The 16,428-nt window shown below is 38.7% G+C and overlaps 1 protein-coding gene across 3 annotated transcripts in view; it reads right to left on the bottom strand.

Moving 5' to 3' along the window:
- The window catches only part of LOC149797036 (E3 ubiquitin-protein ligase MYCBP2-like), a 340,499-nt gene that overhangs the window by 163,035 nt on the left and 161,036 nt on the right, over nucleotides 1–16,428 (bottom strand). For all 3 annotated transcript variants that reach the window (XM_089961694.1, XM_089961696.1, XM_089961697.1), the window contains 4 exons: nucleotides 14,762–14,896; nucleotides 14,217–14,395; nucleotides 12,943–13,082; nucleotides 8,096–8,196 (listed from right to left, as the gene is read on the bottom strand). In XM_089961694.1, the coding sequence (XP_089817820.1) occupies nucleotides 8,096–8,196; nucleotides 12,943–13,082; nucleotides 14,217–14,395; nucleotides 14,762–14,896 (555 nt within the window). The remainder of the gene's footprint in view (nucleotides 1–8,095; nucleotides 8,197–12,942; nucleotides 13,083–14,216; nucleotides 14,396–14,761; nucleotides 14,897–16,428) is intronic.

Below are 16,428 nucleotides of genomic sequence, written 5' to 3'. Positions count from 1 at the left end.
ATGACCATGCTAAATGGTGCTAATTTAAGCCAAGCAGTATGTCAGTGAAGATGCTCACATCTGCAGGGCACTGTGCAAATGTTTACTAGTAATGCAATTGAGTACATATCTTCAGAGAAACATTTACTTAGAATCTGCTTTCTTCTTTGTCAAAGTTCCCCAATAACATTAAAAAGATATGTATTAGGAAAAAGAAATGTATCCAACCTGTACTATTGCCCTCCTCCACAGGAAGAATGTCTGAATTCCCTATAAGAAATGCATCCAACCTCTACTATTGCCATCCTCCACAGGAAGACTGTCTGAATTCCCTATAAGAAATGCATCCAACCTCTACTATTGCCCTCCTCCACAGGAAGACTGTCTGAATTCCCTATAAGTATAAACTGTTCTCCTAAAAGCATAACAGTCATGTGACCTATGACCATAACACACAAAAGAAAAATGTATAAATTTCTCTTATTGAGCAAATTCACCAACAGCACTAAACCCATGGTAATAAAAAAAAGTTGTGCTGTCCTAAAAAATGTATGGAGCTTGTTTGGGTCACTGCTGCTGAATCAACCAGACTTGATTCAAGTCTCTATGATGCTAATCACAGAGATAACAATTAAAGATGTTTTTTTTAAACATGCCATCCAATGGGTTCTGTGATATCTCTGCTTGAAACACTGATTTTGAATGCAGGACTCACCAAGATTGCTCTAATCTCAAAAGCATAAACTCTTATGAGGTGCATCCAGTCCTGAGATAATTCAGAATACAGCAATTGTTGATCCCACCTCATCCACAAGGCCAGAGCTTGCAGGCTTATATCCTCTTTTCCTGCCTTAACAGGCAAAAACGATGTTTCCAGGACTGATAGCTTTTCTACACATACTTCATGCATATTTTCAGAGCACAGATTGTATCTGGCTTTGCTGATTGTCTTGACATGCTGAAAGAGGAGAAAATGTGGATAACACCTTTTGATTGCCCACAGATGGCAACCAGTTCTTAGCAGATTTTATTTACAGCATAAAACCATCTTATGTGAACTGCTGTTCAGGTCCACTGAAAGGTCACACACACAAGGCTAGCACTATCAGAAAGTATGCTTGCTAGATAGGAACTTCAGACAGGTTCTGACGATGGGTTCAAACTTCTCAGAGATGAATCACCTATGAGCAGGATAGTTTACACAAAAAGAGTTTTGATAGGATCTTCCTGGGGGCATCTATTACTGTTTCAAGCAGATTTTTCACCAATGACTTGTCCCATCCGAGTGAAGCTATGAGAATGACTTTGCAATATTCATCCTTGATTATCATAATTACTCTTAGAATGAGAAGATTTGAAAGGCAGGTGCAGGCCACAAATCCCATCCAACCAACTGCCTGAGCATTCATAGCCCAAGCATCTTTGTCTGGGGAGAAGAGAAAATGGTGCATAGTTTGATATTCCATCTAACATTGCACAGCCTGAAAGTGTGTAAGCCCTTGAAAGATCAACTGACCAAGAGACCACTCATTTTTACCCCATCTTGAATGAGAATCTGCCAACATATTTAGTCTCTCAGGAATGTATCGAATCTGTACTAATCTTGCACTGGGAGCACCTGCATTAAGACATTCAGACCAGGATGCATAAGTCAGGTGATTTGGTCCCACCCTGTTTTGTTAGGTAAGCCAACACAAAATAATTGTCCAAATTTATGAGAATTACTTTCCTGCACAGATTCTTTTGCCAGAGGCAGTGTAGAAGAATAAAATCTTCCACACTGAATTAAGTAGACTGACAAGTCGCAAAAACCTAATCATAGCAACCAACTTCCTGTTATGATCAACCTTGAGAACTAGATAATTCAAGCAGATTATGTTTTAGGGAGATGAATGAAATTGAGATTCTCTGAAATGCTTGTGGTAGTTGCTCTGACCACATAACAAATTCATTTCAGATGAGGTTATTTCTCAATATGTGGAGCAAATAGCGGCAATGGTAGTTGTTTTAAGATACCCCTTCTAAGCTCATACTGAATCTTGTAGGTGGTCTTGAGCTGAAGTGATCAGAGTAGACAGTGATTTCATTACAAAAGTCTATTTGCCCATGGACAGGAGCCTGTTCTTGGCAATGAAAGGGGGTACAGTCAGGAGTGAAACTGATACGGCATGTATTTCACAGATTCTGCATATCTTAGCTAATGCAAATGAGGAAGCAGGTCTTGTATGAAAGGTGAGTCATTTATACCTTTGCCAGTGAGGGGCTTCATAAGCAATATTGATCCATCATGTTGAAACTTTAAGTAGATGGGTCCACCAAGAAATGTATTGCTGATTTTGCCTGCCTACTGCCAAACTGGTGAGAAGGCAGGACTTGAATGGTAAATGAACTAATTAAGCTCTTGACAGCAGTTCAATTTGTGTCTCGTTCAACCAGATTAATCCCCATGAAAAGTCCACTAGGACAAGGGTCCAGTGCCCTTGGCCAGGTGAAATCCAAACAAGCAGAAGATCAGACAGGTCTTTAATTCATGTGATATCCTCTCCTCTGTGATAGCACAATATGCTAGTGCTGGAGAAATGGTAAGTTTACTGTGATGGGTGCTGTTTCTCATTAATACTTTTGGTTCCTGTATCTCATTCAGAATCCAAGGTATTTAGATGTGTATACATTCAGCCATTCCATTGTATAGGAAACAGCAATTAGCCAGGTCTTTTAGCTCAGAATTGGTGTGACAAAGGTTGGAACTGTTAGCATTTCAGCTTGTCACTAATGTCCATCATAAATTGATCCCATCGAGAATGGATCGTATAAAACTGAAGGATGTTTCTACAATTCCGGCTTGCAGAAAAATGAGTCTGCCAATTCATTAGCTAGCCTAGGATATGTCAAACTGAAACCCAGATTGTCACTGAGGACACCACTTAAGAAAATTACAAAACAAGAAAACAAAGGTGCCAGTACTTGTTCCAATTTGCTGTTTGAGATCAATCACCACAGAAGTTATACAGCATTCCCATGTAAGTGCATCAGCCATTATAATGACAAGTTTTCAAAAAATGCCATTCATTTTGATGATGTGGACATATATATAATGATCCTGAGAAGGTCATTCTCCTATGTCAGTCCAAAAAGGTAGGAGACTTGCTACCCTCACCCTCTGTGATCGCATCCATAGTAATTGTAATTGCTGGAGGATTTGTTTGCAGAGGTATCTCTGATGTGAGTCCAAATTGCCTTCGTGAGGAAACCAGAATGGTTGCTGACTGAGAGAGTTGGTCCAACTGTCAAGGCTTGCTCTCCACTTGGACCATGTAACCATTGTTATGAGAGCCCAATAAAGTGCCAAGGGCTAAGATGCCCACTGCCATAATGAGCAAACAACTGGCTGGCGAATGAATACTCTATCAAATGGATTGCTCCAAACAGGCATAAAACTTGCTGTTGCATGAATTCAATTCTCTTTCCTGTGGAACACATTCTTCTTACTTGAACACAAAGTCCAGATCTAGTCAATCAACTCTTGAAAGGGTACGTGGTCTAAGATGTTCTTGTTGACAAGGGATTGAGAATGAAAGGGGAGTAACATGTAAAATCGTGTCTTGCTCCAAAATATAACTAGTGTGTTATTTATAGCCTGTTGTAGACAAATCACAGAACTTCTGAAAGCCATCTAAGTGGGGTGTGAAATCGTGTCTCTGGTAAGACCACACTGATTGTGCAGTCTTCACAATGAACAGCATTACAACCCATTGATGTATACTGTTGCAAACCCAAGGGCATAACATAGATGATTGAATGTGCTTATGTCAAGGATCAACTGATATTTTTTTTAAAAGTGCTGCATTTTAGCTGAAACAGCTGTGGCCAAAGGCTAGGTACCTGTGCTGAACGTGATACAGTGTCCCCTGGAGCCACTATTGGATCCCCATGTTGTCATGGTAGTCTTCTCCAATCAGCCACAAAAGACTGGAATCTTTTCTTCCTAGATGAATACAAAATAAGGGTAGGATGTGGGGCCTGTATGTATATCATCAAGATAGGGATACTCTTGTGGAAATGCAGGACCTCCTTCTGACTCTTCCACTTAGTTCAGGAGTCATATGACTATTTCCCAGTGGCATGCACTCTAAGGACATTGTCATGTTTACCCCGACCCAGAGTAGCCCAGTTTGAAACATGTATAATCAAGGTAATTCTGATGGGTCATTGTTTGATGTCGAACATTGCCGAAGGCTAGCACTAATCCGTTATGTAAGACTGTTGTGGCTAGAATCGAAAAACTGGACATCAGAGTTGCGAGGTGCCCGATAGCCAGTTATCACCTAGGTGTCGAAATGTTTCCAAAATCAAAAGAAATTGCATGAAGAAGTGGGAGTGTCCTAACTTCTTTTCCCTGCAAAAAGACAGACAGGTTGAACTGGCCGCTAAGACGATTGGACAGGGGCACAGCGCCACCCAATCAGAATTGAGATGGGGGGAGACCTTGATTTGGGTAGAATGATATCCCTGCGTTTTCCGGCAAAAGTTAGTTCGCTGAGAGAAATTACCCAGAGAAGAGGTTAGCGTAACTCCGAATAGCCATTCGTTATTGGCGGGAAAATCTTAGAGCGGGAAATTCTAAGTACAGAAAGCTTCAAAGGTCAGTAGATATTTGTTCGGTCTTTGTGGAATGCGACTGCATTTTAATTGTAGGTCGTATGTATACTTTATTATTACTAGAATCGTAGTACGAAGAATTACTTTGTTTTGTTAATATGTTTGCATATTTTGAAGAAATGAGTTGATATTTGTAAAGAATTATATAGCTTGCCAGCCGTCGTAAGAGTTAATATTGTAATTTACTATGTGGGTATTTTATAGTAGACTAACACATATGTTCATATGATTATAGATTTTGCCATTGTTGAATATTTGTAATGTACAGACATGCGTCTGATTTTGTCAGATTGTAGTACGATGAGATTAAATATATATGTGTATATACTGACGTGACGCAATGTATTGATGTCTGTATAACAATTCGCTGATACTGTGTTATTACACCATTGTTTACCCTGCAAGAAGTGTGTGGGAATTTCGATGTGTATGCATGCGTGGCCGAAACAGTGACAGCTATCTGATGGTTAACTGTCGTTATAGTGTGAGGTTAGGTTCGATAAAACATCTGTTAACGCCTTGTGGTTTTTCACAGGAAGCTTTGAGGGACAGACCAGTTAAAGTTTGGTCCCGTTGTCTCGGAGAGAGAGACGGAGGAAAGGAGGGAAGGAGAAGAAGGTGGAGTGAAGTCTGGGAGCGGAATTGGAGGAGATAATAGAGAGGGAAAGGAGAAGAAAGGAGAAGTTGAAGTCTGGAGTGAAGTTGGAGGAGGAGATAGTAGAGAGAGAAACAAAGACAAGGAGGAGTTAGAGGAACGGAAAGAAGGAAGAATCAGCGGGAATAGATGAGTAGATGCAAGGACAGGGGGAAAATCGAACTCACACTGTAAATCACGGGATGAATTAGGCTGTCACTTGGTCAAGGGAAAGATTTTAAATTATCACATTTATTAAATTGTTATTGATTGAATTTCATCTTCGTGTTCTCTATAATTTAACCGTCGGCATTGCTGACTGGGGGCTCAGAGCTGTAAATCTACATCATCACTAATTTAACTTTCTAACCTAACGAGCCAGGGTGGAACTTTCAATTTAATTTAATTAAATTATATTGGGAGAACCCCATCCCAATACGACAGAACGCCACAGACGTACATGTGACTAGTTTGCTGCCTTGTAAAATCTATTCACTATTGCCGAGATTGAGATGATGTTGGTTTGTAGTGAAATCTGTCAACATGGTCGTGAAGGAGGAGAATAGATGATGGAGGTTGTGAGCATACATTGGGCCAAGATAGGTCTGTAACGTGGGGGCAGAGAGCACTGAATCTCTTCCACTTGTTGTTAAGTACATAGTTGCTATTATAGCCACATTATGTTGTACCTATATGTTATGATGTGGCCCCTCCAATGAATATGCACCTACTTATTTCATTGAGATTCGTGATGGAATGATATAAGCCATGGTCAAGGATGATTCCACAATCACAACATTACAAATCAACTCATGACTATTAAAATTTGAAAACAGAAGGCACTTGAGATATAATACATCTGTAGATGCTTACAGAATATTACAACTGTTTAGTGGTTGCCAGACATGATCTAATTCTGCAAGACAAATAAGAGCAAACCAGTAAGTGTCCTGCTTTGAACTTGTAAGAAATGGTGCAGGAATACCCCACATTGACAAACACCTGTAGAGGGTACACTTGATCTGTACAGGTAGAAAAATATCCTCAGTATTAATAATTATATGTGGATGCTAAATAAACAATTCGAATCACAAATGACCTGTAGGCATGTGAATTTGACTGCCTGTCCCAGTGGAGTCACTGGAGCATGGCTTAATAAACTTACACATAACCACTGGAAAGCAAGAAATCAATACTAGTAGCAGCCTACCACAGGAAAGCCAATCATTTGGATACCTATAAAACTCACTCAAGCATCATTTAAAGTAACACTGCATGAGCTGGACACTGCTAAATAAGCCAAGTATACAAAACTGACCTATACTTATCTGACCAAAGAGGAAGATATACAGTAATATAAACATTTTGTCTACATTACACACAAAAATCTGCCCATAAAAAAAATGAAAATGAAGAACCATACAATGCAGGTACCCAACATCAATTTGGAGATAATTACCTGTAGGAACATTCCCAAAGATGTTTCATACAGTCAGGTAAAATTAATAAAGTGCTAGCAGACAGCCTAATGAATGCAATGACGAATCAATATATAATATCAGTTCATAATACTTCGTGTAGGAATGCTCTTTATGACATCCTGTACAGGAAAATTCAGTGAAGATTGGTAGCCAAACACTAAATGCATTGGTATAGAAAACACACCTGTATATATCCAGTCATAGCAGAAAATGTAAACATGTTTTCTATAACCCACAACACACTTGCATGCATATATAAATGAAAACTATAGTCAGAACTACTGTGAAGTTTAAGTTGCATAGGCTACCCACATGCAACTATGTAAATACCATCAAGTGACTGCAAAGTGATTGAACTGTAAAGACAGAACTTGGTTGTCATAGGAAGAAAGTCAAGTTGGAAATACTGAATGAAAATATTTTCCTTTTGAAGTGAAGACTTCTCCAACTTGTAAGTGTGGAACTTTCAGAAACTTGGTAGAGGATTCTGCAAGATCCCTCTTGATAAAAATGAGCTACTTGGTACAAGAGGAAGTAAAACTTAAAAATTCATGGGATTTGGCATCAATGCTTATACCATGGAAAAAACGTTTTAGCCAAAAGTTTTCACTGGGTGGGATGGATTCGTGAAGTAGTAGTAGCAGTAGTAGTAGTTCTCTTAAGGAATTATGATTGGGTTGTTGTTGTTGTTGTTGTAGTAGGGTGTAACACCATTTTTCATCATGAGATAGGCTATACATGGTGGCCAATATAAATGGTGGAGGAAGAACCTGGGAAAACACTGGGAAAAGAACCACCAACCCATGAGAAATGACTGGCAAGCTTGCTCACATACCTACATTGGCCAAAACCGAGACTCGAACCCGTGCAGACTGAGGTGTGATGGCAGTGATCCATAATGGTGTGTGCTTTAGACCACTTGGCCACTTGGGGTCCCCTCTGATTGGGTAATGTATTCAAAGAAGAAATGATCTGCAGAAGCTGGTATCTCATATGTATCCATACGCTGATGGATTTCCCCACCCAGCCATACCCTCCCATCTCCCACCCTGAAAGAACTGTAACAAAGACATGTAACACTGATCTTATCTTGTCAGTATTACTAATGGAAAAGTCACACCTATATCTGACCAACGTAAGTGTGAGGTGAATTAAAACATTATCCCTTGCCACTGTAACCTAAAGCTTCACTGCACATTATGTCTTCAATTCTTTGGAAGAGTCATTGTACACCCAACATTATCTTACTGAAACACTGGGTTCTTTATATCATACAGTTCTTTACTGTAATGAAAACACTGTCCTTGAAAGAGAGAGTGAGGTTAATAAAAAAAAACACTACCCTATGGTCTTGTGAGGCCACAGGTCCAATATATGCCAAGGTCAATGGCAGCAAGGAGGAAAACAGGTGTGACTCTCTGAGTACTTGCCCCACATTCACACCTGAAATAGAAGTAAAATAAAATGTAAGAACTTTAAGCATGGGATCAGCAAATCTTCAATAATGGACCTATAATCTATTTCAAGTGATGTTGATATTATTATGTCTTTACAATGTAGATTACCAGATAGAAACAGAAACATTGCTGAAACTCTACTGAATGTCTCTCACTTTAATACAACTTATTAAACACTGGGAAAACTCTCTTATTTACTGAACATCTTTCACTGATAACCTTTCATTTTGAAAAGAAATAATGACTCAAGAAATTCAATTTGAGCCTTATAGCATTTCACCATAGCTCAATTTTTAACTTTAATGCTTTTTTAGATTTTTTTGCTCCAAATGTATATGCAGTGGAGAAAAGTACAACTCATCCTGTGATAGCCAATGTATATTTTTTTGTTGCTTGCTCTGCTGTGATAGCCAATGTATTTGTTTGCCACTTCCTCTTCCTGCATCTATAGCAACTGCTTATTCAGTTCCAAGAACAGATAACTATGGTCTTATTTTAAGAAATTCCATAATGCCTCTAAGGGTAGCACGTGTACCAGATCTTGAGGTCACCTGTGACTTTATCTCAAATTCTGGATCCAGAAGTTGTCATAGGTCATTTCAAGATCTATGCATTTGCTCTCAAGAACACAACAAACCAGCCATCTCAGGACATTTTGCTCTCCTGGTGCTCCTGGCATCCTATGTCTACAGTAACTATCTATTCTGTTCCACTAACGGATAACCATGGTCTTATTCTTGTAATTCTTTAGTGCAGGTTGCTGTGGAGTTTTTTCCTCTAAAATTCTGGGGCTAGTAAGAATGTCATTGGACACCTCAAGACCTATGGAGCTAGATCTCCAGGATGCGAATGGTGGACTTGGCCCAAACACCACTTATTGAAATATTTCTAACAAATGTCACTGTCTCTTACCTTAGCATATTCTTGTGTCCACTGGATTACAAGTAACATAGTATTCATTACTAATTATATGCATATATGAAAGTTTGATTTCATTATGTTTAGTTCCATTTTGTATGATGTATAGAATTTGTATTCTATAATCATATAAACTTTTGGACAAATAACTAGCTATCTTTAATTCTTTTTAGGGGAATTTGACACTGACATAAAGAGCAGATGGGGGGGTAGCTCCACATTGGTGCCATTTACAGAGGTCCAATTTCCAGCTTTATGCCTCAAATTCATAAACTATTTACCCCAGCTAATTCACTATTAACAATCCATAATGTTTTGTTGTTGCTCATAATTTAAATTCACATAAGTTGTGCTGCCTAAGGAAGACTTAGTGTATGATTGTAATATAACAAATAGTTAAAAGAATCTCTCTCATGTTGTGTGTTGCATAAAAAGAAACAATATGATCAAATCTTAAAAAATATATCCTCTTTGAAAACTGAAAGGCATGTATACCTCTGCACAATCATGGTAAATGCATGAGGCCTGGCTTATCCCATGTATAAAAAATAAGTAAATACTTAAAGAATGTCATGTAATGTTACCTATTGGAGACATTTATCTAAAAAGTAATCACCATTCTGAAATACCCTCTGGCCATCTTCAACAGAAAGCAATGTTTTAAGTAAATTGTGTTTTTATGAGAATACTTACCTGATCACGTTGACAAAGGAACATTAGCCTGATACCTCAAGAATCCAGCCCTAATATAAGATAAAAATTGTTGTTGCCTATTTCAACAGACAATGGGCAATAACTCTTGCCCACGATCTCCTCTTGGTACTGCCAGGTGTTGGTAGTTATCAGCTGAGCGAGAGATACTAACAAGGATGCTCAAATGGCGGGGTGTTGGGAGGGTTTTTAAGTAATGTGATTGGGTAAATATTCTCAGAGAAACAATTTACTTAAAAATTTGTTTTTCTCCTTTGAATATGTTCCCCAGTCACATTACGTTAGGAGAATCAGTAAATAGGAGGAGGGGATGCTGTGCATCTGACCTCTATCTCAGGAATTCTTCTAGGGAAGCTGAATTCCCCCACATACAGTCAAGAAGGTAAATACTGAAATATTCCTACCTATAAAAAAAAATCACTGGCAAATCCAGTCAAGTTAACAGGATGGGTCTGGTGGCCATCTATGCTGCTGCCACTGGACTTACCAGATTCAAGGTTTGCCTCTGTGATAAGATGAAGCCTCAAGAAGAATGACTCTGCATGCCAGCAAACAGCTTCTGTTATATCTCAGATCAATACCTTGCATTCCAATGTGAGGCTTGCAGAGATAGCTCAAAACTTCTAAGCAGTAATATTTGTGAGGCAACTCTGATCTGGTGAGAGATCAGAGTATACCAAGCATACAACCCACTTCAGCCATAAAAGGGCTTGAAGAGTGATATACTGTGTTCTGGTTCTCACAGGAAGGAAGAGACATTTGTGCATGTCAAGAGTTGTCTGTGTTTATTTCAAGTAGTGCTTATGAGCACATACAGTATCTTGCATGGCTGCTGTTCTCCACATATCTATGGAAGAGAGTGAGTGATGACTCTTTGATTACCAACAGATGGTAACCAAGTTTTGGTTACAAAGCCTGCTTGTATCAAGAGAACCACCAAACCCTCCGATCTGACCTGAACAGAGTTCGAGTCATCATAAAAGGGCATGCAGCTCACTATCCGCATGCAGAATCTACAGCTATCAGGAAACATGACCTGTAAGATAGTGACTTTAGCAAAGTGTAGGCTAGAGGTTCAAATGGATTCAAACTGACCCATGTTTAAACCCAGGATTGGTTCCAGTTGTAGATAGAATGAGGGATTTAGGTTGACTGAAACCAAAAATGTCTAATAGATTCTATAGATCTGTATCTTGCCCAAAATCATGTCTGACATGATGTCAAAAGTGTCCAATGTCATGGGGCAGATTGGAGCCAACTGTTTCTCCTCAAAGAGCCCAAGAAAAAGTTTGGCAAATTGAAGGATTGAGAGTGGAGGGACTTGTTCCTCTAAAGATTCCTTCCACAATCGGAGGTTTAATTTGTAAGCCTGACAAACCTGTCCTGATATGAGCCTAGCATGGAGAAGAGGACAGTCCGGGCAAAAATGAAACACCCATTGAGAAGATTCAGGTTGGCCGGAATCTTCGTGGGCCTATCTATTGCTAAAATAAGATAAGTCCTGAAAGGTGAGAAAAGCACTAAAAATGGGCAGAAATTGTAAAATAATGTATACAACCTGCAGTAGATCAATAAATCTGCACAATAAATCCAAAAGGAACATTGGATGGGCCCACAGGAACACAACAATGGCTGGATTGTTGAAGGATGAACTGTATAATGTATGTTCTGTACAGCAGTGAAGCTGGAAGCTTGAGACACCGATGGGTGTGTGTGTACCAGGAGGAGGTAATGGGCACAAGTTACTGCCCTTTGTCTATTGAATAAGACAGGAAAATGCTTTCATCTTTTAGTAGGGCTGGAATTGTGATGTAGCAGGCTAATATTCCCAACATAATGTGATTGGGAATATATTCAAAGGAGAAACGACCCTTGGAATTTTCTTACCTTCCATAAGGTTTATAAAGTCATATAACATACTGTTTGACTGCATAATGCCAAGCATACTCAGTACTGGGTATCAAATGTACATTTATACAAACAATATGGAATATTAATAAATTGCAAACACTGAATTCAAGGTGTGTTCAGTGATTACAATAGCCAGTCATTCTAAATATTTTTCTCAATACTGCAAACCTAATTTCTACAGCAGTAGTGAAAAATGTAAGAATCCATTTGACTTACAAAGTGTGATGCTCTCACCTTACAGTAGTGCAGGTGTCATAAATGATTTTCTGTTATTGTGAAACACTTTGAATTTTAAGGGTTCCAATTAGTGTGCTTTTCATGAGTGAGCCAGACCATGAATTAAAAGTTACAATGATATATCAACCAAGCCAATATAAACTCCCTCCATCACATGGAATGGAAAAGCATCACCATTTCTTTATTCTAATACCATGGCTGCCTATAGTGTTGAGAACATGAAATATTAAGTACATGACTGAAGAGGAACACCAAAACTGATTGATAACAATTTAATTTTCATGAACACAAAATCTTGTGCATGACTGTAATGACTATATATGTACAGCATACTAATAATAGCAGATTTATTCCTCTTGTGTGTCCTTCATTAATTTCCCAAAGCACACAATATCCCCATTTATCAATACATGTTGGCACAATTAACTGCTAAATAAACAATCAGATTAGTCCTGTTTCCCATTTCAATCAGGTATCTCCAAAGTGCCACTTTTGTCATATATGAAAAAAAATGAATTGATTCAAGGGTAGATGTTTTCAGGTCTCCGCATTTATGCCGGATGTAAACAATGAATAACTTAAATACTGCAGTACAGATTTAACCTGTTTGCTGAAACATGCATGGAAATGAATGTCAGTATACTAGTAAACTTACACTGACATTTGCATAGTTTTTTGCGGTTTGGGGTTTAAATGACATAGCAACAAAAGCCACAAAATTTGAAACCAATGAAAATAAAGTGTTTTACAGTATATTCTTTGATACCTCAGTGATCATAACTGGTAGTACTAATAAGAAAATAAACTTTACACCAAGTTTAACTCTCATAATTTTTGCAAGTTAGGAAACTCATTGATAGACTGCTTTACACATTCAACCTCAAATGCTTCAAAAATACAGAATTGTGATTTAAAAGAAAAAGCAGACAAGCTGATCGCAAATATATTTCCTAACCTTTTGAACCTTGGGCACGATGTAGTAAGTCAGTTGCAACCCTGCAGATGGCACTAGTAATATCAATTGCATTTTTCCTAGCCTGTAACTCTGCCAGAGACTTGTTGTTTTGCTGCTGGTTCTCACCATCCTTTGGAGCACTGAAATCAAACAGAAAGGAAAAGTTCAGTATTAAAAACATGTTCTATACACATAAGGTTTTTCAAGAAATTTTCATATCCATGGTGTAAAGAATTATGAGAAAAAAATGTAAAGGTTCATTGGTACAAAAACTGTCTTGCCCAAACATTATTACAATTATTTTCTTTTTCATATTCTTGTCCTAATTGTTAAAGAAGAAATGAGGAATAGCATACAGTATATACTTGTGCATAAGTCAAGTCCAACTGCAAGCAATACAAAACTGAATCTGACATTAGATAACACATCATCAGATCTGGGTCTATAATGTTTGTTCTACTGACTGCTCATAACAAACTGTACAGACCCAGAAATGTTGGCACATTATGTGACTGTAGATTTGAATCTATGCAGCTTGAAGTAGGACTTGACTTTGGGCATGCACAACATTTTCAATGATGGTGAAAAACATTATACAACTATCTTCAACATTTATGGCAGGTTATGGCTTAGAACAGTCATCAGCAAACTGCAGAGATGATCACTTTTAAACAAAGAGTGTAATGTGAAATCAGGCGCAATGGACAGGTTTTATCTAGTAGGGCAACACAAATAACTGGTCATATTTTCTGCATTTATGAAGTCTGGGCAAAATTAAGGTCAGTAATGGCCTATAACACTGGTAGTTGCCTCTTTTAGACCGTAAGGTTTTTGTAAAGATCTTATATCCCCCTTTATGTATTATGCTCATCAGAAGCTGCTCTTTCGACACATTTCTTCAAATTTCTGTGATGAACAAAGGCAATAAGCTGATGTGATTTCTGACTGGTTAATGATCAACTGTCGTTGTGATACATGCACACAAATATAATTTCATAAGACTTATTTAATGATTTAGTTAAACAAGTGTTCAAGCTGCAGTTCACCTACATCAATTTTTTTATCTGACCAGAAAATTGGAATCTGGAAGAAAAGACTGTAATGGCATAATGTGAGATTAAAGATATGATTCTTTAATTTTGTCACAGAAATGAACAAATCTTAAAACCTTCAAAGTCTATATAACATGAGTGATGAGTCATATTGATGGACATCATCACTATGTTTTAATATTTTTTGTGTGTGTTCAGAAACAAAGGTGACAATTATCTTACCTGTAATACAGCAACTGAGGGATCTGCCCCCTCATATGATTGGTGCCATTACTGCTCAGAGAGCATGCAGAGAAGGTGAAGGATGTTCCATCTGGACATTTAACTTTGCTCACACCACTATCCCCATTTAGTGTCCTAGGTCCACTATTACGTACACGCACGGCATACTTCACACCCTCCTATACGAAAAAGACAAAAGATAACCACATTATTCAGCCTTTGTTTTTCAATGTATATGCACATATCCTGAATAATACCTATATTCAAAACCTTACAATAGAAGGTCTAACAGAATACAATGTTACAATTAAAAAAACTTGTCTTAGCTTTTGCCAGCACAGAAATTTTGATATGAAAAAAAATATGTAAATATTTTGTTGTAAATATGTGATATATTTTTAGCTTTTGGTGCTGCATTTTCTGATTTAACAATTAACTCCGATATACAATCGATAGGATGGAATAGTGAATTTCTTGTACGAATTTTTTGCATGTTGAACTGAAGACAGGATAGTGAATAGAAAATATCTTTGCCTGTGACAGACCTTGATTGGAACTGGCCTATCAAACTTTATTTCTGCAATGTCATTAACACAGTCATCTGGTGAATATTGACCCTTCACAATCTCAATGCTGTTCCACCTCTGTGTGTGTGAGGGATCATTCTGACCTTCACTTTGCTGAAAAAAACACATTGAGACAATGATGAATTATCATCATAGTGAAGGAAAATAGGTACCGCTGGATTAGGACTTGTACCTGAGTCCTCTTTGCTATATCTAGTTGTATGCTCCACCATTTGAGCTAATTAAGCCACCATCACAAGCGAACACCTATGACAATTCCTAACAGTAATCTTCAGAGATATAACCCTTATCCTCCATGTTTTCTGAAACTTGCAAAGATTTGCAACCTTTCATGTATGGTATACTCTCACTTATAAGTCTGAAAATTTGATTCATGCAGAGTAGGGGTCATCTTATAAGCATGATATACAAAAAAAAATCGATAAAGTCAGGGGTGATGTTGGCTATTCAAGATGTTTGTAGTACACAAAAATATTGTGAATTCAAGTATTTTTATGTTTCAATGCCACTGTTCCCATTCACAAATGCATACATTTTATGCACTGCATTTATCTGTTTCATGATGGTATTCATTACACATTACTTGAATCTACAATAATTTGGATTTTAAAATATTATGGTAAATTAATTACTATCCACCACAAAGTGAAGTGTCTGTCAATGTTTTTTACTGAGGATATTTACTAGCAAGTATATTGCTTCCATTTTCAAGCAAATCCTATCAACCTATATTTGTATTAATATCTATAAACATGTGGTCTAAGGTTGACATTGCCCGCGGTGGGAGTGGGAGACAAGCGCCCCAATCCTCCAAAATGCCCCATACGGCCTGCGTCTCTTTCTGCCTCTGTCAACTAAAATCCAGCTCCTGGCCTTCGCGAGTGGCTTAGATTTGAAGCCCGGCAGACCATGTTTTCTACTAACAGGAGAAGGGGTGAAGGCGGCCCACTGGCGCCTTAAAACCAGTTGCTTCGGGTAGATGGGACTCGTAAACCTTGGATGGTAGCTCATCTAGGAGAAGGAAAACTCCGATTCCAAACCTCTGCTGCCTTGTGGCTATACCCACTCATGGGAAAGGCTAAGGGAGTAAACCCCGACAGAAAATCCGGAGATGAAGTCCCTAAGGCGGTATGACATTGACTTCAACGTCATTCCGGCAACTCCTGCGACGCCGTTGGTGCCAAGCTGTATCGGCATTCGTCGTTCCCTTGGGCACACCAGCTGCGTGGAGAGGGGGGATCTGCTGCATGGGCAACAGCTGATTCTCCATACCACCCTGCCCAGGCTTCATAGCTCCACTGGAGAGGACACTCCAGTGTCGTTGTACGGCGTCGGCACAACACGAGAAGTAGCAGTTTACCGGTTCTAAGTCAAAGCTCGATTGGCGTAGAGCTTGGCGCCAGGGGTTACTTCTGACGGTGGGAGAGATCATCAGGTCTCACTGGACAGCTACCGCCCGCCTCAAGCTGGGCAGCCCCCAGTCAGTAAGGTGCTGCCCGCCATCGCCTGCCTGCTTCACTGGGTGCGTGGAGCTTAGAGAATCATCTTGACAAGTGGGCCACAAAACTCTGCACCAGGAAAGACTTAAAGAAATAAAAAGACTCCAACTCTTCGTTTTGCAACCT

This window comes from Sinohyriopsis cumingii, chromosome 6 (assembly GCF_028554795.1).
Source record: "Sinohyriopsis cumingii isolate HCF-2022 chromosome 6, ASM2855479v2, whole genome shotgun sequence".
In the NCBI taxonomy this organism is placed as follows: Eukaryota; Metazoa; Mollusca; class Bivalvia; order Unionida; family Unionidae; genus Sinohyriopsis; species Sinohyriopsis cumingii.
Note: the sequence above shows the minus strand (reverse complement) of the source record. Positions and strands in the feature narration are given on the sequence as shown.